Source organism: Coturnix japonica, chromosome 3 (genome assembly GCF_001577835.2).
Source record: "Coturnix japonica isolate 7356 chromosome 3, Coturnix japonica 2.1, whole genome shotgun sequence".
Classification (NCBI taxonomy): Eukaryota; Metazoa; Chordata; class Aves; order Galliformes; family Phasianidae; genus Coturnix; species Coturnix japonica.
The window spans coordinates 79,389,581-79,416,877 of NC_029518.1; the positions used below are offsets into that span (position 1 = coordinate 79,389,581).

The window sequence follows — 27,297 nt, forward strand, 5'->3', positions numbered from 1 at the left end:
CATATGACAAAGGTACTCTTTCCAGCAGGAAGCTAACTACAGCTGCATTGCTTATTTATTTTTGAAACATGATACAAATTATACTTTTTCTAAGCTTAGATTTTAAGTGCAGATAATACACTCAATTACAATACAGAGTACATCGTTGTACAAATAGCCTCCTAATACGCGTGGAGATCTTTGCCCTCTTAATCTTAACTGGAATTCAGGAACAGCTTAGGGATGTTATTCAATTTGAACAAAAAGTCATTACTGAGTAGAAGAGCGAGACCTTGTCTATTCAGTCAAGCACAACCATTTCTTCCAGTATGATCAGAATAACAAAACTGTAAGTATTGCCACAAATGTTACTCCAACCAGGTAGATACCCTCCTTAGCACAGGGGAAAGGGGAAAAAAATAGACTCCTGTTGAGCACCTACATTAATGTTGAGGTAATGGTGATAAAACACTGCCCAATTATTTGAACATGAAAACTACTAACAGATCAGGCTAGACACACGAGTTGCTGAAATGTCTGGTTTTCAGTTTAGTTCCCTTTTTCCACTCAAGAATTTGAGGATAAATGATCTTAACATCACCTAGCTTTGACCTGAAAACAAACCAAGGAGGAAAGCAAGATTTCAGGCTTCAGCTTAGTTTACGAAGTCATAACCATTTTTCTTTTGAATATTTTTTATATCAGTATAAAACAATAATGCTGTTATTAATACAAATCTACAAGGTTCCCGATGCCAGGCTGAACTGGTATACATGATTTGCAGTTACGAATATCATTTTTTACCATTTTCTTTTCTATAATTACAGAGATCAGTGGCATCAACATCAGCTTATTCAGTCTGTAATATATTTTCAGCTCGCACAGTGCTGAAGATGAGGCTGAAGATTGTTGGCTTTTTAGGTACCAAGAGAGATACACCAGAGGAAAGTGATGGATATAGTCAGCTAATATGCACTGTAACAGCAGTAAAACATTTTATCCTCTGAAATAGCATGGCAGCCACTACTGGATAATGAATGTGTCCTTTGAGTCTCTTCCTGTGACACATTAATATTTCTTTCCTTCTTATGCATGTGACACAATTATTTTGTGTTCACGTATGTTCTATTACACCAACTCTGTTTTCCCATTTGCAAAACTCAAATAACTGGAATATTATTTTCTTTCTTAACTACTCACTGAGAACAAGTTTGCCTTGGCCTCATTTCTACAGCCCTTTTTCTTAGTTCTGGAAGTTGACTTCCATGAACAAGGTATATTCTAATACCGTTCTGGCTTAAGGCTGTCTTCGAGCAGACAGCAGCACGAAGGTCAAGAAGTTAAGACTGAAAAAGGCTTCCTATAGCAGCATTCTTCTCAGTGATGTTTTAGCAAATTGCAGGTAAAGCAGAAAGTCAAGGCTCTAGATTTAGCTTCTTTGCAGAGGATACTGCCCTTGTGTTGAAATAAGCAGTTTTCAATCAGTATCATCAAAGGGTAGCTTGTAGCTGGTTTTCCCACTAGTTTTTGATGGTTGCCAACATATGTAGAAACCAATGACTTCTCTATACCACAATATCAACCATTATTATCATTATTGAAGTTTAGTCTCCGGTAGTTTCACTTGCGGTTTATGGATGTGATTTTATTCCAGAAAAAATATGGCTAAACTAATACAGAAACAAAACTATTCATCTACTTACTTCAACTGTTGCCCTGCCCATAAGCTCCTCAGATGACTTTTTACTGTCTACATAGTGTCTAATACAGTAAAATTATCTGAAGTATTAATAATAACCTGCAAAAAGAAAGTAACAAAACTCAAACACCCAAACCGAATGTGTATTTGAATCATGTTAGAAGCAACATGCTTCACTTTTAAATAAAAAAAGTTATCTGTATAACTAGCTCATTCAGTAAAATACTTCTTGCTAAGAAGTCATTGGTTTATTATTTCAGATATAATTTCAAATAGTTGTAAGATAACAAGATACAGGTTGCATAACTCATGACTTGTTCTGCAGATCACATTCTTGGAAGACAACTTGCAACTCTTCCTTCCCTAGCTGTGCTACATGAATAAATAACACAAGATTGTAAGATAGCAGTCACAGATGAAAGTATCTGGTAGTTCTTGTATCTTGTAGGAAGTTTTTCACACAGAGGGTGGTGATGTTCTGAAACAGGTTGCTTTTTAAATGTTGGTAATTGAAGAAAACTTATATTTATAACCCTAACTTGACTCAGCAGTCCAGATGAGGCCTCACCAGGCTTACTAGAGGGGGACAATCACTGACATCTACTGGCCACACTCCTTCTAATGCACCCCAGGATATGCCTGGCCTTCTTTACCTCAAGGGCACACTGCTGGCTCATGTCCATCCTGTTGTCCACGAGGACACCCTGGTCCTGCTCTGCAGAGCTCTTCTTCAGCAGGTCAGCCTCCAGCCTGTACTGGTGCATGGGGTTATTCCTCCCCACATGCAGGACACTGCACTTGCCTTTATCAAATTTCATTTTACTCCCAGTCAAAAACAAACTTGCTGAGAGGGTACTTTGTCCCTTCATCCCAATAATGATGAATAAGTTAAACAATACTGGATCCAGTACTGACCCTGGGAGACCATGCTAACAACAGTCCTCCCACTTATCACACGGGCAAGGAAGGCATTCAGTATCTGTTTTCTCTGTATCCTCTGTCACCAGGGTTCCTGCCCTCTTCACTAGCAGGCTGAATTTTTTAACTAGTTTTTCATCCATTATTTATGTGTTTGAAGAAGCCCTTCTTGTCCTTGGCATCTAGAGCCGGATTTAATTCCAAATGGGCCTTGGCCTTCCTCATTGCATTTTTTCATGCTCTGACAACATCCCTGTATTGATCCCATGTGGTCTGCCCCTGTTTCTACTACCTATACATCTCCAACTTATGTTCAAGTTTTGTCAGGAGTTCCTTTTTCAACCATATGCTTATTTAAAACTCATTAGTCCTTTTCCCATTCCCAATGCAGTTGATTTATTACTGTTTTAAAACAGTATTTTACATATTTGAAGGCTGTTGTCACATTTCCATTAAGTTTTCCCTGCTTCGGACTAAATAAAAACAATTTTTCAGTCTTTCCCCCTTTATGTCTTTTTTGTTTTTCTCTTTTGGAATTCTCCAGCTGTTCCAGAAATTTTGCAGGGTGTTGTCCAAAGCTGGTCACACAGCCCCTTTGAGCTTTAAAAGAGCTGAATAGGAGCTTTTTACATTTATGGCCAAATGGAAATTCACAAAGTCCAACTGTAACGTCAAGGGAGATGAGTTCTTGTGATCACATGCAAGTTCAAATTCCATTCGTATAACTCTACTTCCCTCAGCGTGCTGTCAAACAATCTTATTTAAACACAACACATAACTAACTACTTAGCTACTAGGATGGAAAATAAATACTGTCTTATTTTTTGTTCAATAGTTAGGAATGTTTCTGTCAAAATAAGCATTTCAAAATGTTGATAATTAATGTGTTTATTATTTCTTTATGTTTTTTGGACATTTCTCTTTTTGAGTTAGCAAACATCAGAATACATTTCATTCATGATAGACTGTAAATCTGCATTTTGTACATCTGTATACTATTCTCTACTTTTGTATATTCAAGTCGATTATGTCCAGTTTAGACTTACTTCAAAACATTTGGCATAGGGTGGAATCAGAGGAAGTCTCCTTATGGTGTATGCTAGTCTGTTCTTTGGTTTCAGAATGACATTACTGAGATCAGCAACTTCTGAGCTTGAGGGTCCTTGATGTACAGATTTTCTATACTGAATTATGTGGAGTGAATGTACAGACGGAACTATAAACACTAGTTCTCCCAGTAAGAAAGATGAAATAGAGTGCTATTTGAGAGTGATCCTGAGATACTAGAGCTGGCTACAGAATTGCCTCTGTCAGTTTTTCTTGTATAACTTGTAATTTCAAGGCTCTATGAGATAATTCAAATAGCAAACAACTGCTCAAGTTGGTGTGAACTCAACAGTTTGATCCATGCTCAAGGAATGACTGTGCTGTACTAAAGGATAACAGTGGGGTTGGTTTGATAGGCCTGTGGGTTATCCAAATGAAACATTCACACAGAATATTTGTTTTGAAGAATAACTTTAAACAGTGCAAGATTTGATTGTCCCTACTTATTTTCAGTTCTAGTATCCCTAAGAAAATGATGTTATAAATACTGAAATTAACTCATGGTTAGTAGTACACATAATTATATTTTTTTGTAAGATGTACTGTTTCTCTGGCATGTTATTTTCTGGGGGTAGGATTTTAATTAGTTAGTTCCAAGTTAGTAGGATGTCCTGCAAATTACAGCTCATATTTGTAAGTATAAGAAAATACATCTCTTTGACTCACCATTTCTCTCACTTGTATTTTTATATTTTTTAAATGTGAATCCAGTGTTTATGATGAAGTCTGAAATCTTAGCCTTAGAATCTGAAATACCTTAAGGGACAGGAGTGCTCAGGTTGCTTCAGATCTCAGGCTAACATTGGTATTCCATAACCTGTATTTAAAGGGGCTATCTTTTTGAATAGAAAACAACTTCAGTTTCTGAAGCCAGTCTAGTCTGTTTCTTTTTCTTCAGCTAACCAGCCAGGGTGTGGAGTGGTGCTCAGAATCAAAACCCTGTTCATCTTAGGACAAACTAAGTACCTGTTTTAGCCATCCAGAACTTACGCTGAAATGCTGCCTAAGTTATTGGTCAGTTTCAGAAGAACTGTTTTCCTTGTGTTTGTGTCTGTAGTTACAAATGTTGTTTGTGTGTAACATCAGATACAAACATGACCTTCAGAAATTGCCTTTATTTCCAAAATCACATTTTGCTGGATGAATGCAGTATGCACTCAAATATGCTGTGTTTGCACTCTCTGCAGTTTGAAATGCACACAGCCAGCACAGTCCAATTAACCGTGAAGGAGGCTGAAGGTTTGAACCTAGCTCTAAGGAATGGCCATTAGCAAATTACATTGTTTGATTGCTTATGTTAAAATATATTACAAATGTGATGCTTAAGAATTACATACAGAGGACTTTCTGAAAATTACAGAAAAAAAAAAGTGGGTTTTTTTTGTGTTTTTTTTTTTTTTTTAACTGGACATCTGGCACTTCCAGATGATGTCATCTTATTCAGAAGCGTTGGCCGGATAAGTAGTAAATGGTTGACTTAATTTATACTGTAGTCTGGTTGTTCTGTCATGAATAGAAACTAAAGCTACTGAAAAAATATTTAGTTTGCTTTCTTGCTTTGAAATACCAAAGAATAAAGGTAACCAACAGAAAGAAGGTTTTATGTTTCAGACTGATTTCATAGATTTTTACTAGAAAATTTGGAGAGATTTTAAGTTGATCTTTTGCCACCTTGGATTCCCTTTCTTTTCATGTGTAAAACTCATACAACCTATATTTCCCGTTGTAGATATTTTGTGTGGGACTTGTGCACCTAGACATTTCTAAACAATTGCAGCTGCAAGTGATTCTTTTCAGTATTTTAAACCGAAAAAGGCCTTTTTTTCCCCCTCTATGATTATTTCTTTAAAATGTTTGATGTAGACATTAGGAAGTGAGAATGCTATTGGTTGTTTGGAGGTTATTGATGGTCTAATAGTTCAATGGTTTTGTTTTCCAGCACATATAGCATTTGATAAGTATCTGAAAAACTGGCTTCGCAACTTGTTGTTTTAAGTCTACTTGTATAGAAAATAATTAAATTGATTTTTCCCTGCTTTAAACTTAGTTACTTAATAGATAAACTTGATAGATGGCTGTAAATGACCATCATCCCCTGAAAAGTATGAAAAGTGGTTAAAGTTCGGTAGTTCCATTGCCTTGATAGACTCTTTCTTTTGTCCCCTGCTTCCCAGCGCTTCCCTCCTCCTCCTGTTAGGAGTTAACAGGGTAGCACTAGGAAGAAAGCTGCATCTCTTTGTTCCTGGCAGTGTGTTTTGTGTGGCTTTAATGAGAGAAAGAAACCATAATTTCCAGCCCGGTCTGCCTGAATTCCCCCAGAAGGCATCAGACAGAAGATAATGTCTGAATTCAGAAATTTCAATGCCAGGAGACATTGTTGTGACCATCCACTAGAAAGCAGCATTTGTATGCAAAATTCCCAGTGTTTGCCATCTTTCCTGCTTTGTCTAATGCAAAGAGGATAACGGAATAGAATACAAAATCAAATGCTCCAAATCTGGCATAGAATTTTCGATTATGATCTTTCAGCTTTCAATTATTCCTAAAATACTTCATAGAAAATGTTTTCCCAAAATCATTCTCATCACTTTTCACTATAAATGATGCTTTCGTCAATGAATTCCAGAAATGCCTAGGTTATAATTTAACCTGTTTTAAGAGAGGAACTAACTAACTAACTAATGAAGGAAGTACAATATAAGTATGGATATTATATAGATGGAATATCTGCCCATAGCACATTTTATTTTATATTTAGTTATATAATGCATATTTAAGGTAGGTATTTATAAATAAAATTTAATTAACATTCAAATGATCAGCATAAAGTAAACATATTTAAATATTCCTCATTATGTAAGGCTATTATATTGTCCCTAGAAATTGAGGTTGAGAATTGGCTGAAGCAAATTCTGATGCTATAAATGTTATTTTTCATACTGAAGACAACAATGTTTTGTAGATAAAGCATGAAATAATTTGGTGCGTGAATAATCATTCATATATGCAGATGCTAAAGAAGGAAAAACCTTTACTACTGAAGGCCATTTTTCTGTAACATCTGAATTGCTTTTTAGTGTTAGATCTGTTGTAATACTTATATTTGTTGAATTTTAGATATCTGATATCCATGTTACTGGAGAGTCAGAGGACATGTCTGCTAAAGAGAGATTGCTCCTGTGGTCACAGCAGACAACTGAGGGTTATGCTGGAATCCGTTGTGAAAATTTCACTACCTGCTGGCGTGATGGAAGATTATTTAATGCCATCATTCATAAATACAGGTAAGTTTTACTGTTCTCTTGAGATATATCAATTACGACATTGTAATCTACATGGAGAGACTCTGTGTTTACCTTGCCTGTAAACAGCACTGCAGCTGTGGAGATGACACTAGCTCTTCCTGGACAGTCCTTTGCTTCTTGGAGACATAAGATGCCTTATTAGCCCTTTTGTGTCCCTCATTCCTCAGAGGAGAGACCCCATGAAACCTGTGCATCCTTCAAGGGTCACCTCCAAGCTGTTGAGAAGATTGTACCTGAGGTTCTAGTTCCCTGTCTTCTTCACATTCCCTTTGGTCATATGTCAGTGTACAGGCAGGGTCAAGACAGAGCTAAACAGTACAGTCCAAATCTGCACTGCTGATTAAGTCCCTCAACTACTGCATAACTTGAGATATGTCTTAATTCCTCATATTCTTCTCCGTTTGACTTCATTTATCCTCTGAAACTGAGAACTTCTAGAGTTTCTCTGCTTGGAGCTGAGATGTACTCTATACCTTCTGGAAAACAACAGGGCATTCTCATGGAAAATGAGACCAGTTAGCTTGAGCACTACCAGAATTAAGAGGGCCCTGTTCTTACTCTATGTTTCTGTGACCACTCTTTTTAGCACTAATAAAACCATTGGTGGCTTCAGGATACATTAGGTTTACTTACTTTAAATCCACTTGAAGAGGTCTGCTGATGTGGTATAGTCTAATTCTAGATTCTAATGAAGAACCAGAGGTCTCTTGGTAAAATTGACTTTGGCATCAGAGCACAACAGAAGAACAAGATTTAAGATCAGTGCTTTGCTCAGCCTTACCTATTGTTAGGCATCTCTCTGTATTTGTACATTTCTTTGCTCCTAACTTGAACAAGGAGGTTTGCAGGTTTGTTTTTTATAGAACTACACAGAGAGGAGAGTCTTCTTGCCACTGGGCAAATTAGTGTGTACTGACTTGTCCCTCACTTACGAGGCTTGCAAATTCTAGGTTTTATTATAGCATGAGTGAAGCATTTGTGTGGTATGCTCTGGGCTATATCATGAGGAAGTTTGAAGGTATGCGATTTCCCTGGTATAATACTGAAGGAGAGTCCCAAATAAGACACGTTGAATTTGTGCATTTCTATGCAGATCATCTGGTTTTTGGGATTTCCTCTTGTGAGACCACTTGTCTCATGGCAGAAATGAACCTAGGAAGAATCAGCATGTATGCAGTATGGGGACTGGGACGCTAAAGCAAAATGGGAGATAAATGAGTCATGCAGATATATTCAACTCCCCAAGCTGCGCAGAAAGGCTGTAAGCATGGAAAGTGCTCTAAGTCCTTGAGAAGATAGCTGTGACATTTCATAACTTTAAGGCAACAAGAAGTTGCATCTGAATCAGTGAATTGTTTTTCTGAGTAATGCTTCTGTCCTGGGTAGACAGGGAGGAGATGCATCACAACAAGGAAGTCTTCTTTTAGTAAGGTTGGCAAGGCAAAGGAAAATAAGTGTGAAAGGACTGGGCTGTTTTGTTGGTTGTATTTTGTGGGTTTTTTTTTTTACTTCTGAACAGAACAGATGAAATAATGAACATAGCACTGATGGGAGTTTGGACAAAATAAACCGTTTGAAAGATACAGAGGGAGGGGAGGGGGGAAAAAGAGGGGAAAGAACATAAGAGATGGAATAATATATTTCTTAGATCTTTTTCAGAGGCTTGTGCCAGGGCTTCTAATGGTGAAAAGCATAGTCCTTACATCTTAGCAACTTGTAGTTGTGGTACAGATCAGTTCTGTTCTCTGGCTGTGTGACTGTAAATGTTTTGGGGTATTAGTAACTACCTGCAGTTGCTCTGCTAAAGTGCTGTTTTTGGCATTGTTCTGACAGTTTCATTCATGGCTTTTTGGCTAGGAAAAAAAGGCACCTATGACATGAGTGCTTTGCATAAAGCAGATAATTCAGTGGCCGAGGGTCAGTGTCTCCTGAGTAAGTGCAGAGTTCCCCTTCTGTGCGTTTCTATGTCCATTTCCATTTATCTCATCCTGTTCCTGTAAACATGTATGTTTAAAGTATTTATCTGATGGCTTTTTTTTTTTTTTTTTTTGCTTTGAGAGGTCATAGTTCTTGGGCTCAGTCACCTCACTGATGAAATCAATGAGATTCTTCCACTGATTTCATTGAGGTTCTGTGTTTTTTTTTCCTTTGCAGTTTTGTGTCTCTTAAATAGAAATAATAATTTCCAGCTATTGCTCACAAGATTGGAACGGTCTTTCCAAACAGTTGCCTGATATTTTTAACTACAGTGTTTTATTCCAGAGAACAAAAATAAATCTAGCTTATGCTCATATTGGTAAGTAGGTTAAATACTAACAGAATGCACATATTTCTGGCTGTGGCTCTCCATATGCTCAGTTTGTCTGTTTTAGTAGCTCCCAGACTCCATTTTGCAGAGCAGAGCTGTTCTCAGAAGTCAGGCTGTGTGTCTGCAAATGCTGCTGGTTGGCATGTTCCAGGGCAGAGAAGCTCCAGACACCAGCATGTGCTGCTGGAAAGCAGCCTGGCAGAAAATGACCCAGGAGTCCTGGTGGACAGCAAGTTGAATGTGAGCCAGCAATAGGCCTTGCTGCGATGAAGGCTAGTGGTATCCTGGTCTGCGTTAGGCAGCACTGCCAGCAGGTCAAGGGAGGTGATCCTTCCCCTCTACTCAGTACTGGTGAGGCCACGGTGCTGGGTGAGAAAGAGACATGGGCTTACGTGAGACATATGAGGGGTCACAAAAGTGATTAAGAGGCTGAAGCAACTCCTATGAGGAAAGGCTGACAGATCTGGGACTGTTTGGCTTAGAGGAGGCTCAGGGGACATCTTATCAATAAATATACGTCTATAAATAGCTGAAGGGAGGGTGCAGATTACAGAGCTGTGGTGCCCAGTGACAAGTGGCAATAGGCACAAACTGAAACAAGAGGTGCTGTCTGACCATTAGGAAACACTTCTGTGCTGTGGGGTGGCTGAGCACTGGCACAGATTGCCTAGAGGCTGTGGAGTCTCCTCCTTGGAGATGTCCAAAAGCTGCACCTTGCTCTGGGTTACCTACCTGGGGACAGGAGGTTTAGACAGGACGACCTTTTGAGCTTCCTTCTATCCTTATCTGTGCTGTGATTTTCTGGCCCAGGCAGCGGTGCAGATCTGGTGTGGCCACCTCAGAGCCTGCCTGTGGGTGTGGAGTACTCCTGCAGAGCACGTGTGCCAGTCACAGTGCAACGTGGCAACTCCTCCTGTGCCAGGTATGCTGTGCTCATCAGAGATGTCTTATGAAAATACCGCACAGCTGCCCCACCCTGGGCCAGGAGGCATGCCAGCTTACAGCAAGAGCTGAATGAATAAACAGGGATGGGGCTCCTCAGCAGGAATACGACTGCCAGCCAGTTAGAGGAGTCACAGAATCACTGAATCACCAAAGTTGGAAAAGACCTCCAAGATCACCCAGTCCAACTGTCCACCTACCATCAATATTTCCCCACTAAACCACATCCCTCAGTACCACATCTGAATGTATTTTTGAACACAAAGTTGTGCTCACAGCCCTGACACCATGGCCGATGAGTCTTTCCTGGATGTGCTGTTCAGAGAATGAACTATGGGCCCAATATGATCCTGCAGTTGGTCTTCAGTGAGGCTAGGAGATGTCACTGTCTAGTTCTAGACAACAGGGTACTAGAGTAGTAGTTTATAATAATAAATGAATGTATGCATGAGTTTCCAGTGAGTTTGCAATCTTCATTAAATAATAAGAAAATAATGTTATGAATGACAGAAATGAGGGGGAAAATGTTTTTATGTGATGTGTGATCAAGTCCTTTATGAAAGGTTACACATAAGCCCAGCATTTTCAAGAAAATTCTGCTTGTCTCATCTATTAAACAGCAGCTTAATTTTTCCTTGAAGACATGTTATTTGCTTCAGTGTCTTGCATTGGAAGAAATGTGATGTTTAAAAAGTACGTAATATTTCTTTCATACCATCATGTCATATATAGAAAAAACCTGTAAGCCAGACTTCAAAATTGGCCAGATTTTCCCAAAGATATTGCCATATACATGCTTGGGTCTTATTCTTGCATCTCTAGACAGTAGGCCATGCTTTATGTAAATATGATCAATTTGTGTTTCCATTTTCTTATGTATGTGCTTTTCTCCCAGGAAGAAGAAATGCTTATTTTGTAGAACTGTGTCCTGCTGTTAAAATGCATATAAACAGTTGATGTCTATAGATAATGAACACTATTCCTATATATATAATCTTAATTATAGATCTGCACTCCTCTCTATATTTTGTTTTCCATTTTTTACGTTTTAGTCCCAGGTGTTGAGTTGTCTAAGTGGATTCAGGCCATGCTGTCTGATTTTGTGTTGTGTGGAGCAGCATAGCTTGTGTTGAAACATTGAATGTGAGAATCCACGTTGGCACAACCAGGGTCATGCTACAGGAAGGACCAGCAAGTAAAGAGTCACGGGCCCTTGATCTGGTCTTCTTTATGCTATGAGTGCATATGTGTCCAGGTGTGTCCGTGCTTCCACTCTTAGATGGGCTTCAAAAACCATACAAAACAAAGAGGCAATGATTAGGAAAAAAGGTGTGAGTAAGCTAAATTCTTAAAACTCAGTGATTAGGGAAGGCAGCAATTTGATGAACAAATTGGACAGTAGTACAAACATGAGGGAATTGAGACAATGCAGTAAGCAAGGTCATTTCTTGTAATTGTATACAAAAGCTTGCTGAGACTATGTGAATACTGTAGTGTACAAATTTGAGTGCTACATAGCAGTAAAGCTAAATACTAGAATTGTTCCAAGAGAAAGAAAGTGGTAACAAGTAGTTCAAAGAGATGCATGTTGAGCAGACGTTAGAATAACAATGTCTGTGTTAGAAGAAAAAAGTGTGTGGGGCATGATGACATGCAGGCAAAGGTCCTGAAGGAGCTGATCGATGAGGTTGCTAAGCCACTCTCTAAAAAGTTGTAAAGTGAAGTTCCTAGTGACCAAAAAAGGGAAATGTCCCTCCTGTTCGTAACAAAAGGAGAAGGGAGGACTCAGGAAGCTACAGGCTGGTGAGCTTCATGTCTGTGCTGGGGAAGATCATGGAGGAAATCCTCCTGGAAGCTATTGTTAAAGCATATGCAAGATGAGGAGGAGATCTGAGACAGACAGCATTGTGTCACCAAGGGCAGATTTTGTTTGCCAGGATGGTGGCCTTCTATGTTTGGCATCATTAGACCAAGTAAGAGTGACTGATGTTGTCTATCTGGACTTCTGTAAGGCCTTTGATGTGATCGCACACAACATCCTCAACAATAAATTGAAGGGAGAGGGATTTGAAGGGACACTATACAGTGGATAAGGAATTAGCAGGAAGACTGCAAGCCAAAGGGTTGTGGTCAATGGATCTGTGTCTAGGTGGAGGCCAGTGATGAATGGTTTCCCTCGGGGCCATCTTAGGATCAGTGCTGGAGCACCTTTGTCATTAAGATAGACTCAGTGAGTTGGTCTTGTTCAACCTGAAGAAGAAAAAGCTCTGGGGAGACCTGATTAAGGCCTTCCAGCACTTAAAGGGAGCTTATAAACAGTAGGGAGTCTGACTTTTTACAGGATCTGATAGTAATAGCATAAGGAGGCATGTCTTTAAATTAGAAAGAAGAGGGGAGATTTAAATTAGATATTAGGGAGACATTCATTACTCGGAGCTGTTTCAGCCTTATGCAGGACAGTATGACATGTACGTATAGATAGGTGTATGCTGAGCATAGGGTGGCAGCGTGTATGGCATCCCTTTGATGTTAAAACATGTTGCAGGCAATCAGGTACTGACATGAATACATTCCTTAAGGGGAGGGACAGGGCTACCTCAATTTACAGTAACATGTTGAGCCCTGTGGGGAATGAATGCAAAAGAAAACCTTAAAATGCTAGGGGATATGTTTTAAATAAAGAGATTAGTTGCATCTGCTAGTTTTGGCTTGCTGTTTTGTAACTTGTAATTTGTTATTAACCAGCCTTAACAAAAAGAAAATGTCAGTTTGGTTGTGTTCTCCCCTCTGTCATTGCTCAGAAAAATGTATGTTACTATTTTCAAGGGTTTTTGGTGTATAAAAGAAACTAATTAATTTGCCATTAAGATGTAGCAATTTGGGAAAATATAAAGTGTTTAGGATAATTTAAAATATTGACAAACAGGCATTTATGTAATGATTTGCCTGAGTATGCAAATAGCTGATGACTTTAGAAACATAGAGTAACCTCAGCTACAATGTAGTTGGATGCTCTCTGAAAAACTCTGATGTCTTTTGGTACAGACTATATTAAAATAGTACTGGAGGCTGGCTTACAATTTTAATGTCTTGTGATGTTTTGTTTAGTCTTTGTGGGTACCAGATGGGAGGCTTCCAGACATTTGGAATGGTTATTTTCAGATCTGGGCTTAAAATGATCCTTGTTTGATATGTTGTTTGCTGGATCCTACTGCAAAGTAGCAGCTGAATGAAAGATAACAGTTTTCTTTTTTTGCAGTAACTGATAAGAAAAAAAGTCATACTGGGATGACTTTATGGTACTCTTATTTTGGCAAAATGGAAGTAAACTGAAGGAAAAAGAAAAGCTTTGGATTGAAAGGCCAGCTTTTCACACAAGTTCCACGTGTCTCTTGCTCTTAGATCATCAGTAAAGACTAGAACACATTAGGGTGTCCAGAAGTGCCTGTTGTCTGTGAGCACTGATGGGGTGGTATGTGGTTAGGTAGATAAATAAGATCAACAGGGAGTGGTCTTGGTCTTCTGGCAATGCACTTGGCACATCTGTGACACATGAAGGAACATCTGCTTCCAAGGCAAGGTGGCACAAGGAGCCTTTGGGAGATCTGCTTTTGATCTCCTTGTGTTACCTTCTCTCTCTTCCCTGTTGATAACATTAATCCCACTGGCAGTCTAGTGCATCAGGCAGTCACTGCTGGGGACTTGGAAGGAGTTTTCTCACCAAGCAGAGCAGAAAAATCATTTAGTTGGATTTCTTCATTGTCTTCTTGATATTCAGACACTCCAAGGAGAAGTGTGTGATTTATGGTTATTTCTGCAGATCACAAAGTGGGGGTTGAGGTTAACGAATATAAGCCCTTTCTATTTAAATGTAATCACAGGGAAAAGAATTGGCAAACTTGTATGTAGCATCACCGTATCTAAAATGATGTTATCTCATATTACAAAGAGAATGTAAAATCTGGTTTTAAAGCTGGTGAAAGGGTGGAATGAGATCCCTTCTGGTTTCATTCAGGCATATAGCAAGGTTGAAAGCTTTGTCACAAACCTCCTGCCAAGCTGTGATTAAGTTTTGTTAGCTTTTTGCTAAAGCTGAACTCCGCAACTAACTAGTAGGACTTGGATCTTACAATGCTTCATTTGTGTCTTTATCTAAATCAGTTTATATGACAAGTTACAGGTAAGGTTTTGCTGTGCTAACAAAGGTGGGGCATGAGGATTCAGTTTGGTTTTTAAAACTCACACACAATAGAAGGAATAATCTGATTAGCCATATATGTAGTTAGGGGCTAAATTAATAAGTAAGGAAAAATACCCCTCAAATGCACTTACTTTTAGTGAAGCTAAAACGTTAATTTTCTATTGAAAGTTTTTATAGTGCATACTGAGATGTCCGAGGAATACTCCAGAAATGTATCTGTAACATGCCCTTGTTACAGTGTTTGCAGGTCATGTCAATAGATTTTTTCAGAATGATTCATCATGTCTGAAAACTTGCAGCAAAAATCAAGAAAAATATACACAAAGTAGGGAGGAACAGTCCGGATCACTTGAGAGTTTTTCCAGCTCTCGAGGGAATAAAAAGACACGATTGTTCATCTTTGGAGAGGCATTGAATGACATCTGTAGAGGCGCATAAAACAGTGAATACTACAAGCATTCCTGTCGCACTAACACAAGAGAAGACAAGAAAACACGTGTACAAGTCATTCTGATGATGTGCAATACATCATCACAGTGCATTATTGAAGCTAGGGCCCTGCTGACCTTGAAACAAGAAAATCGTTGAATAGTTGAGCAAACACTATGCAGACCACTGCACAAAGAGCATGCTTTTTGGTTTATCATAGTTATGACGAAACTTCTGTAATGGGTGTTGGTGGTTAGAAAATCACATTTTTTCCTGAATTCTCAAATGGTGCCTAACTGCAGTGGTGACACTGCTCTGCTTGACTCACTGATTTCATCCTGTGGGGTAAATGTTTGTCGCCTTGCGCTGTGTCAGTTGAAGATATAGTTGATTCTATTGTTGAACAGTCATTTTTTAGTCTCACACTTGAGATGACATGAAATATTTGCCATATTTCCCCTCCTCAGTGTGATATTTATGAAGAATAATGGAATGTTTGTGTAAATCACTTCAAAATGGCTGTGTGTATTGACTGATATTGAAGGGCTTTGTGAAGTTCTTTTCATCTGCCTTCCCCTTTAAACTTCCAGTGAAACACTAAAAGATGAACTATCAAACAAGACATATCCTGTATCTATTCAATTTTATTGGTAAGCTGGTGGTAGCTTTTTGACTTCATTTTGTATTAAATGAATGAGAAAGTCTTCAAGAAGTACTAGGCAAATCTTCACTAATCAGTGCTCAGCCACCCCACAGCACAGAAGTAACAGTTAGATTCTGGAGAGCTTGCTGGGTAGGTTGTGTTGACCACTTGACTACAGCAAAATGCATGTGGACACCTGAGTGCAGACAATTAAATTTGTCTGGTGCCTGGTTCTGGAGCTGAATCTCACTCCTTGTCACGTATATATCTGTATATATGTGTAAGAGTGATCTTGTGGTCTCTTAGGGAAGTATAAAAGCTGGATGCTCTCCAATCTTGCTCTTTCTGAGTGAATCTGTTAAACTTTAAAATGACTAAAACCTGTCCCCATAAGAATTACAGTCTGCAATTATTTATACTGTGAATGTTCAGGGCTGACTAATGATGATAAAATGTTATTCTGCACATTATTCTGTACGAGCCTTCTTTTTTGGACAATTTCATTTAGCAGTGCTGTAACCACACATTAAGTGTTCTTGGTCTGTTTCCTCTGAAGGACAGATGCGGCTGGTTCTTAGTTTAGACACTCCATCATCCATAGATGTTTGTTTTATCTTTTATGTTCTGTATTATAGCTAGCCTAAGGAATAGGTTAAATGGTAGGACTTAGCGCATAGGCTAAACAGTAAATAGATTTCCTTTATCACCTCATCTGCAGAGTTCCTGGGAGAGTAACAGGAGGTATGCCAAGAGAGCGTGAGTGAAAATTTATAGTTGTTTTACATAGATGTTGCTTATCTTCTGATTCCATTGTCTGCAATCTTTCTGCTGTGAATCAAAATCTCCAGGACAGGTGGTGTATTTCTTGTTGCTCTGTTTTGAAATGCATGGTGAATCTTATCTGATTCAGGAGTCTCTCTATTCTTAAGGTGTTTTTTTAATGGTTATGGCATAGGATTTGATTAGTTTCCATAGTTCCCATCCTGAAAATAGCACAGATTTTTCTGACGTGTCTTTTTCAGTTGTCTGTGAACAGCAAAGCAAAGAATTCATTTATATTTTATAGACATTTCCTAGTTACAGCAATGGAAAAGCTAACTAAATATAGGGACATGCTCACTTCACTCTGCATCTTCAGTCGTGTTTTCTCCATCAGTTCTGCTTGAAATTCCCTGTATTAATTTCTGTGCTCAATAAGCCAAGAAAAAAATACCTTTTAATTTTGGGTGTTACTCAGACACCATCCAATGTTTTGACTGAAAGAGAGAAGTGCAGGTTAAACTGTTTAGATTGTTCATATAAATAACTTCAGGATTGCTGATAACCTTGAACCAATTACACAGTATCACAGTGTAACAGCATTTTGATGTAGTCTGTTGCTCTGGTGTATATATATATATATATATATATATATATATATATATTTATATTAATAAGTTCGTTTTAATAAACATTACTGTAACTTGAGCAGTTGTCATTGGGGAACAGTGAAGAGAAGGATGTAGACTTTTCATCACTGATTGGTAATAGAAAAGTTCAGTTAGTTTAGTGCTGTTTTCATTAAATATCAGATCTCATTTATATCTGACCTTTTGTTTTAATGGACAAATACTGTGTTTTCTAGTTTGGACCTTGAACTATTGTACTAGATATTAAGCTCTGACTATGGAGAAATCTGTGTGTGCCCAACTTTCTTATGCATTACAGATTTCAAGGAAAGTTTGCAGAATAGAAAGCCTATATGAGAGCTCGTTCATTTAGAAAAAAATCCAAAAACCCCAACAACAAACAAGCCCAATCACAATTGTTGGTTTCTTTATGTTGCTATGCACACACTGTTCACTTCTCTTTGTGATGCTATATATTTAAACGTTTTTTTGAATTGTTCATAATTTTGTCTGTTTCTTACTTGGAATTGTATTAATGCAGGCACCAATCATTTTATAAGTTAGGTGATTAATGACTCACTATGTAGAAGCCAGGCACCTTGGCTGAGGTGTGGCCATAGCAGGAGCATCTCTTTTGCATGGAATGTTCCGACTTTCCTTGTGTTTGGGATGTTTACGTGTGATTTTTGATGGCGAGGACCCAGCCCACTGCAGTAAGATGACTCACAGTATTATGACAGAAGGTAGAGTCATTGACTTCTACCTGAAATGGATTTTGTTGGTTCTTGACTGTGTAGAAAACCACTTAGCAGTACTGTGGAACTAATATATAAAATGCAGTTATAATAAATGATAAACGACTTATCATCTACAAACCTTGCATCTCTTTAGCCTTAAAAATGAAAATGCTTGCCTTGATGGATGATGCTTTAAAGTCTGATATTTTGCCACTCTTAAGGCAACTGATTAAATTGTATCAGAAGGATATTCATCCTAGCTGCAATTTAAGCAGTTAGTAATATTTCAGAATTTTCCCAATAAGTGATATAGTGAAGATACTGGAAAATATTTGTGAGACCTCAGAATACAGCCCCACGGAGCTGCATTCACAACGCACAGCCCATGCTCAGCTCCCTTGATCCATAGAGCGGGATGGTCGGCAGTGAGCGCAGTACAGGAATCCCTTTAAGCATGCTGAAGTACAGATTCCTTTGGGCTGAGTTAGCAGGCAGGTCCATGCAGGCTTCTAGTGGAAAAGGCAATTTTTGGTATTTTTATAAATGAGAAAACCTTCTTAAGCAAAATGAACAGTGCAACAGTGTGGCGGGTTTTTGTGTGTTTGTTTGTTTCTGAGACTTGCTTCTTGTTCCTGTGGTTTTGCAATGTATCCCTCTGTTATTCTAAAAGGAGAAAGGGTTATCTGCAGAGGTCCAGGCCCTGTGCAGTGTGCACTTTCTTTGACAAGTACTATATGCTTTTGCATGGAAGTCGTAATATCTGTCTTCTCTGTTTTGTAAGCCAGCAGTGGGGTTGTTCTCAACCAGCTGTTGAGCTTTATTTCAAAAAAGTCCAAGACAAACACCACTAAGGCAGACAAACACTGTCTTCAGTGGTATTTTCTGGTAGAGCAAGGCTTTACATAAATACAGACTAGTTAATCTAGGTTGAAACGCTATGTATTAAGTGTGTAATTAACTCAGGATAGAGCAGTGTTCATTGCAAGTAACCATTGTTCTTTAAGGGGGACTGGAATAACCCTGACTGGCCAGAGGTGCCAGGATGGGAATTTGTTTTAAATGACTGTTGTGAAGTTTTGCTAAAACCGTAGCAGCTATGCAGGAAAACTTATTGTGCATCCTATGACAGCTGTTGCTTTTACTGGATTTTACCTATTTTGCAGTGAGAAAAGCCGTAGTTATTCATCTAATTGGAAACTTTATTCCAAAGGAGTTTATAATGTCAGTGAATCTGCAGTTTGCAGCTTGTTTCTGGGAACAGACAGTGCTGTTTCAAAAACTTGTCCCTTCTTGTTCTGAGAGTTGGCAATTGAACAGGCAGCATATACAATTCCTGGGTCATTTCATGAAACAACAAAACAAGCATGAAACAAACGTAAAGAAAGCAGGTAAAAAACCAAAACAAAACAAAAAGAAAACAAACAAACCACAAAGCAAACTGTGTGCACTTACAGAAACCTGCTTCTCTCATCAAAACTGCGCTATGAAAGCAACCTTCATTGTTCACATCATCTCTGTTAATGTGTGTGAAACAGAAGACTGGACTGCTTCATTTTTCTTTTCAACTGTTGTCTTTTATTTTTCTTGGCTTCTCTGTACTGCTAAGTTTGACAGAGAATGTTGTTTTCTTTGCACTGTTTTCATTGCATGGAAATTCAAAGCACAATGGCATGAGCCTTGATCATGCTCCCACCAAGCATATTGAAAGTGGAAACTCCCACTGGCTTAGAAGAATTATGTTTCTTTTTACATTGCTTAAGTTTTATTATTAATTACATGCTCTTTCAAGAAAGGGTAGGTTCAGATTGGCCCTATGAGCTGATCTGAAGAGCACTACAGAACAGGGACAACTGGAAAGAAATACATTTCTATTAACAGTATCCATATACTTAATTATAAGGACAAAATTGTACTGAGTATTCCAAAGCCAATGCCATTTTGGGATCAAGAGAATCTGAGATATTTACAAAAGATATTTTGTTATTAGGTTTTCCTACAATGTGATACTTTCAATAAGTTTATTTCTCTCTTCCTTTTCAATTACTTAAAGCTTCTGCTAGGTAAAATTAAGAAAGTACTGAATTATTCACTATGTCTTAGACATTTCTTTGTTTTGTTTTGAGGGTTTGTTTTATTCCAGCGTGGGTCTGGTTTTCTGTATCTTATGATTTCAAAACCAAAGTTCTTGGGCTCTTGTGACTCTATCTGACTTCAGTGGGATGAGTTTTTCACTCAGTGTCTTTCAAAAGATTCTTCTTCATTTCGGTTGCTATGTCCGACAGGATTCCTGGGAGTGCAGAAAGCAGACAGTAACTCAGAGTGTGTTGAGAGCCAAAAGATCTGAAAACCTGACACTGCATAGCAAATCTAAAAGTTAATATTCATTTGTAATTAGTTTTAATGTGATGTTTTGCATTAATTTAAAATTTGTAGCGTTGGTACAAGATAACATTTTTGGCCACTAGAACTGTTCAGAGGTGAGTTTTGCTTAGTTTGTGTATACCTTTAAAACAAGAGTATTATGGCTGGCTGTGGAGTTTAGGAGGAAGGTGGAAAAGTGAAAGTGTTATGGGGCTGAGGGTAGACTGCAGGAAAACTGCCAGCAGCATTTATCTAAAAGCAGGTCTTTGATGCAGTTTGAACAGGACTTCTTTAATGCCCAGTAAGAGTACTCATCAGGTTAAAGTGATGTTTCTGTGGCTGACCTTATTTCCATATGGATTCTAATGTGCCCTGAAGAGTTTTGATGCAGAACAACTATAAACTTGTGAAGATGGTAGAAATGACCTTCCCAAAATAAATGAGTCCCAGGAGAAAAGTGAGCTTAGCTTCTGCAAGGGCAGCAGAAAGGACAAGGCAAGAAAATGCAATGGCAATGCATATGAATAAATAAGAACATAGAGGTGTATAAAAAGGGAGGTTAGAAACTTCAACTGGTAGGTGGAAGGAAGAACTGACAGGGTTGAAGTTGCCTGTTGCGTGTGTTTATCACTTAGCCTTGACTTCTGCCTGTTCATGTCTTTTTAATGAAATCTTTTTTCTGATGAAAATTGTGTTGCTGTATCCTTCCATGTCCTTGGATTGAGTTACTAATGGTGCTGTGATTTAAGAGCTGTAATTAAATGTTACTTTTGTTTTTTTTTTTTCTTTGGCAGGCCGGACCTGATAGACATGAATACCGTTGCTGTTCAAAGCAACCTTGCAAATTTAGAACACGCTTTTTTTGTAGCAGAAAAACTTGGTGTTGCCAGACTTCTGGATCCTGAAGGTAAGATAGCTACAAAAGGCTTTGTTGCAAAAACCCTATCCAGATAGCTGCTTGTTGCAGATTTGTGGGCATCCTTACAACTGTGTGATAAAGCACTGTTCTGTCTTGCTCTCTAGATGTTGATGTTTCCTCACCTGATGAGAAATCAGTAATAACTTATGTGTCATCACTTTATGATGCATTTCCCAAAGTACCAGAAGGTGGTGAAGGCATCAGTGCAAATGTAAGTCAGAGAAAAAAGCTTGGGCAGCTGTGCGGGCATTCTTGGTTTCAGCTCCTGAGTTACAGCTGGTTGCATGCTCTTACTTTTCAGTCATGCAGTTAGACCAGTAAATTGTGCCTCTCAAGTTTATTTGCAGACTAGAAAATTTTTTGTTTTCACTTGAAACATTTGGTACTAACACTGAGTAGGGCAAATGATATACTTGGAAACCTTAGATGAATTACAATGAACATTTAAATATTTCAGAGCTGCATGGTCTAGAAATTGCTTTTCTGTGTCTGTGGAATCCTTAGGCTTCAAAGATAAAACAAAAATGAAGCTGTCAGGTGATTTTCTTCTGATCTATAGTCTGTTTTGTGCTTTGGTAGGATGTAGAAGTCAAATGGGTTGAATATCAGAATATGGTGAACTACCTCATGCAGTGGATCAGGCACCATGTCACAATAATGTCTGACAGAACATTTCCCAACAATCCTGTGGAGCTGAAGGTGAGATGTGGCATCTTAAACTCTTTACTGGAATGAAACTTGGTCATACTTACTCAAAGCATGCTCAAACAAATGAAATGTTTTTTTGATTTATACCATCAAATCAACAGTAGAATAGTAGCATCATAGCAATATAAGTTTTTATTAAATAGTTTTAAGGTGACCTTTGCTGGCTTTCTGACATGCAACATTAGAGATGGGATAGAGAGGGTCTAACGATATATTTTATAAATCATCCTTATGAGTTCTTTATATAGTTTAGTGAGCTAGATTTAATTCTTCTGAAAGAGAAAGGAAAATGTTATCAACCAGTCCTCACAGGATATTTTGGATAATCCAGAATTAAAAGAAGTGTTGTATGTGTTATGCAAATTCCACCACTTGAACCACATTTCAACAGTAGAGCAGCTGTTTTGGTTTTCTTGAAGATGCCATGTTGAGGCACATTTGAAAATCTAATTGGAAAGTACAAGAATTACATTGCTGACATATGAATGATCAAAAGCAAATCTTCAGCTTGTCGCTTTTAACACAACTTAAGCAGAAAAAAATTAGACCATAAGCTTACAAAGAATGTTAGAAGGAGGTTTAGGGAGTAAGGTCATATTCACTGTGTTCACTATAAATAAAAGCTAACGGGTTTTTTTGTTTGTTTGTTTCTGCAGGCACTTTATAATCAATATTTGCAGTTTAAAGAAACAGAAATTCCACCTAAGGAGACAGATAAATTAAAAATTAAACGTCTATATAAACTGCTGGAGGTAAGTTTTAACATGCATTGAAATATATAAAAGTTCTCTTTTGGTGGCTTAAAATAAGAAATGTGTCTGAATTTTTAAGGTCTGGATAGAATTTGGACGCATCAGACTTCCTCAAGGCTATCATCCAAATGACATAGAGAAAGAATGGGGAAAACTTATTATTGCCATGCTGGAAAGAGAGAAGATTCTTCGGCCTGAAGTGGAGAGGTATGCTTGTGAATGATTGGCAGGATTAATTAATATGTTTTATGTTCTTTTCCCCACAATTTTTGTCTTCCATGATAACATCCCTGTTATTTTTCAGTTTCTGTTGAATAATTCTGCTCTTTTTAAAACCTGAATTTGCCTATCTGCTTTATGCAGGTGAAAATACCTTGGATAGTTTCAGAAATTCTTAGAGAATAGTCTCTGTGCCTCTGAGATTAGAGCACTTAAATACTTTGTTTCTTCTGGTATAGATGGTCAAAGCCTTACTTGGACTNTTTCATATAAACATCCTCATCCTTTGCATAAAATGTTAATTTTACTTGATGCACCACGTTGTGGCTGATGTCAAGTTCTTCTGTTTTTTTAAAGGTGATTGATTGTACTCAAGAGCACACAAAGTGTTTTGATTTGCAAAATGTATAGTGGTCTTCCGTGGTAGTAAAATTGATGACGCTGTTTTGTACATCACTGACAACATACCAAGCACACTTAAAATCTTGATGCAGCCCTATTAGAGCATTTAAGGTTTTTGATGGTGAATCTTTTGAATCCAGTGCTAGAAACAGAGACTACCGTTCATTAATTGAAACCCCTACTTTTTTAGCCCCTCCTAATTTAATTTTTATGAAATTACATGATTCCTTTGGCTCCTACCTTCAGAGAGGTATAGGCACCTGGGTATGTATTAATTCTGCTCACATAGAAGCAGTCAAAGGAGAGACCTAAGATCTAAGGGATTTTCTAGAAGATATGGGCACTGACTTTCTGATGAAAATAAAGTTTGGGTACCTGAGATTAAGTGTGAAGAATCCAAACAGTTGTGTAGTGAGTCTTCAGAAAGGCAGGTTTTAGGCAGGGAAAATCTCAAAGGCAAGAGTTGATTAAATATGGATCATGCTGACAAAATATGTATCTTAGAAAAGCAGGAGCCTGACTGAAGTAGCACATTCAATGAGAACTGCTGATTTACAGTATTCTTGTGGTAACTGTGAAATAAGTTTCTGTAGAGAAATGCAAAGTTTTCCCCTGCCATGCCAAGCAGAGCACTGGAAAGCAGTGATGGAAATACAGTCTGCTATATATCGTAGGTTAATCTGTTCTGACACGCCAGTGGCAAAGTTAGTGCCTGCTTTCACCAAAAGGAATTCTGTTCATACCTGCAGAAAGCTTGGCTATCTTTACTGGGAGTACATTGGTATGCCCTGTCCTTGGAGATGTTTAAGACATGGTTGAAGGGGGTCCTGGACAGCCTGATGTGGTACTTGATCTCGTTGTTGGCAACCCTGTCTGTGGCAGAGAGGTTGGAACCTGATTATCCTTGAGGTCCCGACCAACCCAAGGCATTCTGTGATTCTCTGTATAAATGGCATTAGTTTTTTTTTCTGTTCAAGTGGATTGAGCACAGATAAATAGAAATATATGTTAATTCCTTCCTGTGTTTCAGGATTGGTGAACAGACTTGAGGTGAAAAATTGTATACTGATAGTCATAGCAAACATGTGACCTCGATGTGTTCTAATACCGAGGTACTGAAATTTGGTGAGCAACTAAAACTTTGCCTCCAAGTCTGCTGAATACATTCGAAAATGTCAACACAGATAAACAGCACGTGGCCAGATTGGTGTGTGGAATCAGAATGAATGTGATGTCAGTGAGGAGGGTGCCAAGCAGCTCCAGTTTGCAAAACCAGCAGAGTGAAAACATCACGGGGATGTGTCTGTGCCTCTTCTGCTTGAACAGTCATCATATGGTGTGGGTGAGAGGATTTCAGCAGGTGCTAAAAGCAGGAGGCGAGTTACTGAAAAAAGTTACCAAAGCTTGTATTCTGAGTTAAAATATCAACTCAAGGGCGTAGTGATCAGATTGTTCTTATTTGTTTTGTGGTCAGAATAGTAAGAAGTAATTAGCTTTGAATATGGAAGAAATTAAAGGGAAATTTGCAGGACAGATTGGTGGAGCAGGGCAGTTAGTAAACATGCATACTTGGACAGTAATTATGGTGGGTTGGATGGTGTACAGGTGTCTAAAATTAACTTAGTAGGAGCTGATTAACTGTGATATTCCTGCAGTTTTATCGTGCAGTTCCATTTAAAGGAAAAGGAATAAGAGCAGACTGAATTTCTATAGCGTACAGAGGAGAGTAGGGTTGTAACTGGTCCTTTTTGAAACTGCTCGGGAGTCTGAGGAACACCTTAAAGATTTTTTTTTAAGCTCTTATTTGGCTTACAGACATTTAGTGACACTTAGATAAAATATTTGGCACATCTGCTTCCTAGAGACGCCCTAATGCTGCTGCCTTGTCTGTACTTGCAAACCTTTAATGCAGGCTTAGGGAAGCCAAAAGCGAGCTGTCGTGCGTAGCCCCAGGTGAAATCTTTTGAAGAGCTGGCAGAATAGTAATGCTGGGTTTTGAATATGCATACTAAAGCCTATTTAAAGAAGGAGTGCTAGGCGTTTCAAAAGCCACTGGTGAAATTTCATCCCTAGAAGCTGCACATCTTGTAGGAGCTCCATTTTTTCCCATTTTTCAGCAAATATAGGCAGCCAAAGAACCGCGCTCTGGATGTAAAGATGAACAGCAGTAGTTACAGCTATCATAGCAGCGATTCACTGTTTAGCAACAGTACCAGCGTTCAAACCAGCATTGACTCTAATGAGAATTTCCTTTCTGTTAATCGTGGTCCCACGATGATTAAATCTTGTATAAGCTTTGGTAATGCCACCTTAGAAGGAAGCAGGTAACATGACATATGTGTTTATGCTTTGTGTATGATACTGCTTGGATATTTTAATTGACGTTTGTATAGTAAATATAAATAACACTCTGTTATTCTTTGAAAATGTTCTGGTGTCACTTAGGTTGGAAATGCTGCAGCAGATTGCAAACAGAATTCAGCGGGACAGCCGAAGCTGTGAGGACAAACTGATACTTGCTCGGAATGCTCTGCAGGCTGTAAGTCAGCTGCTGATTTTTCTTGTCCGTGTTCACAAACTTGCTGCCGTGCTGTGGCTACTTTAAAAAAGCCAAAACTCAATAGTTAGGATTTTTGAATACATGGTTAGTAACTGATACTTTTTTTGTTGTTCTGTTATCATTAATTTAGCATTTCTTCAAGAGATTACAAAAAAAATTGCCTATAACGAGTTCTGTTAGTTGAAGTTCTTTGCAGTATACATTATGATTAGAAAAAGTTTGACAAAAGCAGTCAGATATTTTACAGCTCATTTCTCTTTGATTAGCTGCAGGGATTAATTGCTTTCTTTCATTTATTCAGGACACCAAACGACTGGAGTCGGGGCTTCAGTTTCAACACGAAGCAGAAATAGCTGGGTATCTTCTTGAATCTGAGAACCTTCTCCGCCAGCAAGTGATTGATGCCCAAATTCTTATTGATGGAAAGTACTATCAGGCAGACCAGCTTGTACAGAGGTACTTTACAACGTGTTTATATAAATAAATTAATTATCAAATTTAGACCATGGACATCATTTTAAAATCAGGTCTGTGGATAAACTTTGGTTGGTGCCTTAGTACCCAAATAATGGTTGCTGGGTATGATTGTGGGTACGCTGCCCACAAACAAAAGACAAGAAACTGTTTGCTGATGTCTGAAAATAAAGTCACTCACCGGAACATGACTTAAATGCTTGTGCTATCTGATATCCGAGTGAAAAGATGTTAGCATATTTTATTGCAGCTGAAATGGTTTCAGAATTCACAGTCTTTGATTTTAAAAATAGAGGTGAGATTTCTGGTGATAGCTGTAGCTGTAGCAGGTGGGGTAACATTATTAGCTTATATGTGGCAGTTTGTTCAGTCCTAGTAGGACTCCACAGTTTGTTGGGATTTGTTCTGGATTGGGTGAGGTGAAGCAACTGTTTAGCAGCGAACTGTGTGTTTGACCCACCACAGCATGTAGTGACTTGTACACTTTCTGCTTTGCTGAATTCTTCCCTGGTACTGTGTGTGGTTCACGCCAGTGCTGCTGATTTTCTGGGTTATTGTCTGATTTCTGCATTTACTATCTGTATTAATAGAAGTCAATGCTGGCATAGCCAGCTTATTTATGAATATTTACATAACAACTAAAGTGTAAAAGGTCATTAGAATTCATATTACTATTCATTTCAACATGATAGAACTATATATACATTTGTTGGAATTATTTTATTTATATATCTATTTTAATAGGGTTGCAAAACTTCGTGATGAACTGATGGCCATACGAACCGAATGTTCTTCTTTGTACAGCAAGGGACATGTGCTGACAACAGAACAGACAAAGCTGATGATATCAGGAATAACTGAAAGCTTAAACTCAGGATTTACAACAAACCTAACTCCTGAATTAAGTGCTGCAATGACTCAAGGTTTAACACCTAGTTTGACTTCTTCCAGTTTGACATCTGGCCTCTCATCAGGTCTTACTTCCAGGTTGACACCAGCCATGACTCCTGCTTACACACCAGGCATCCCACCACGGCTAATTCAGAGCTATGTAACAGGAGTAGATGGTGGAACTCTGCAAACACTCAAACTTATGCAAATCAGAAAACCTCTTATGAAATCAGCTTTTGTGGACCAGAATTTAACAGAAGAAGAAGTGAACATGAAATTTGTCCAGGACCTATTGAACTGGGTGGAAGAAATGCAGGTAGCAATCTTTACAGAAACAGTCGTCTTTTAATATTGC

The 27,297-nt window shown here is 38.3% G+C and overlaps 1 protein-coding gene across 37 annotated transcripts in view; it reads left to right on the plus strand.

Moving 5' to 3' along the window:
* The window catches only part of DST (dystonin), a 283,686-nt gene that overhangs the window by 123,025 nt on the left and 133,364 nt on the right, over window positions 1–27,297 (plus strand). For 35 of the 37 annotated variants that reach the window (XM_015859196.2, XM_015859169.2, XM_032443498.1 and 32 more), the window contains 9 exons: window positions 6,821–6,987; window positions 20,812–20,924; window positions 21,041–21,147; window positions 21,516–21,635; window positions 22,301–22,396; window positions 22,476–22,603; window positions 25,463–25,556; window positions 25,879–26,033; window positions 26,796–27,258. In XM_015859196.2, the coding sequence (XP_015714682.1) occupies window positions 6,821–6,987; window positions 20,812–20,924; window positions 21,041–21,147; window positions 21,516–21,635; window positions 22,301–22,396; window positions 22,476–22,603; window positions 25,463–25,556; window positions 25,879–26,033; window positions 26,796–27,258 (1,443 nt within the window). Of the gene's footprint in view, window positions 1–6,820; window positions 6,988–20,811; window positions 20,925–21,040; window positions 21,148–21,515; window positions 21,636–22,300; window positions 22,397–22,475; window positions 22,604–25,066; window positions 25,342–25,462; window positions 25,557–25,878; window positions 26,034–26,795; window positions 27,259–27,297 lie in introns of those variants that run through there. The other 2 variants (XM_032443516.1, XM_032443514.1) reach the window with 2 other exon arrangements.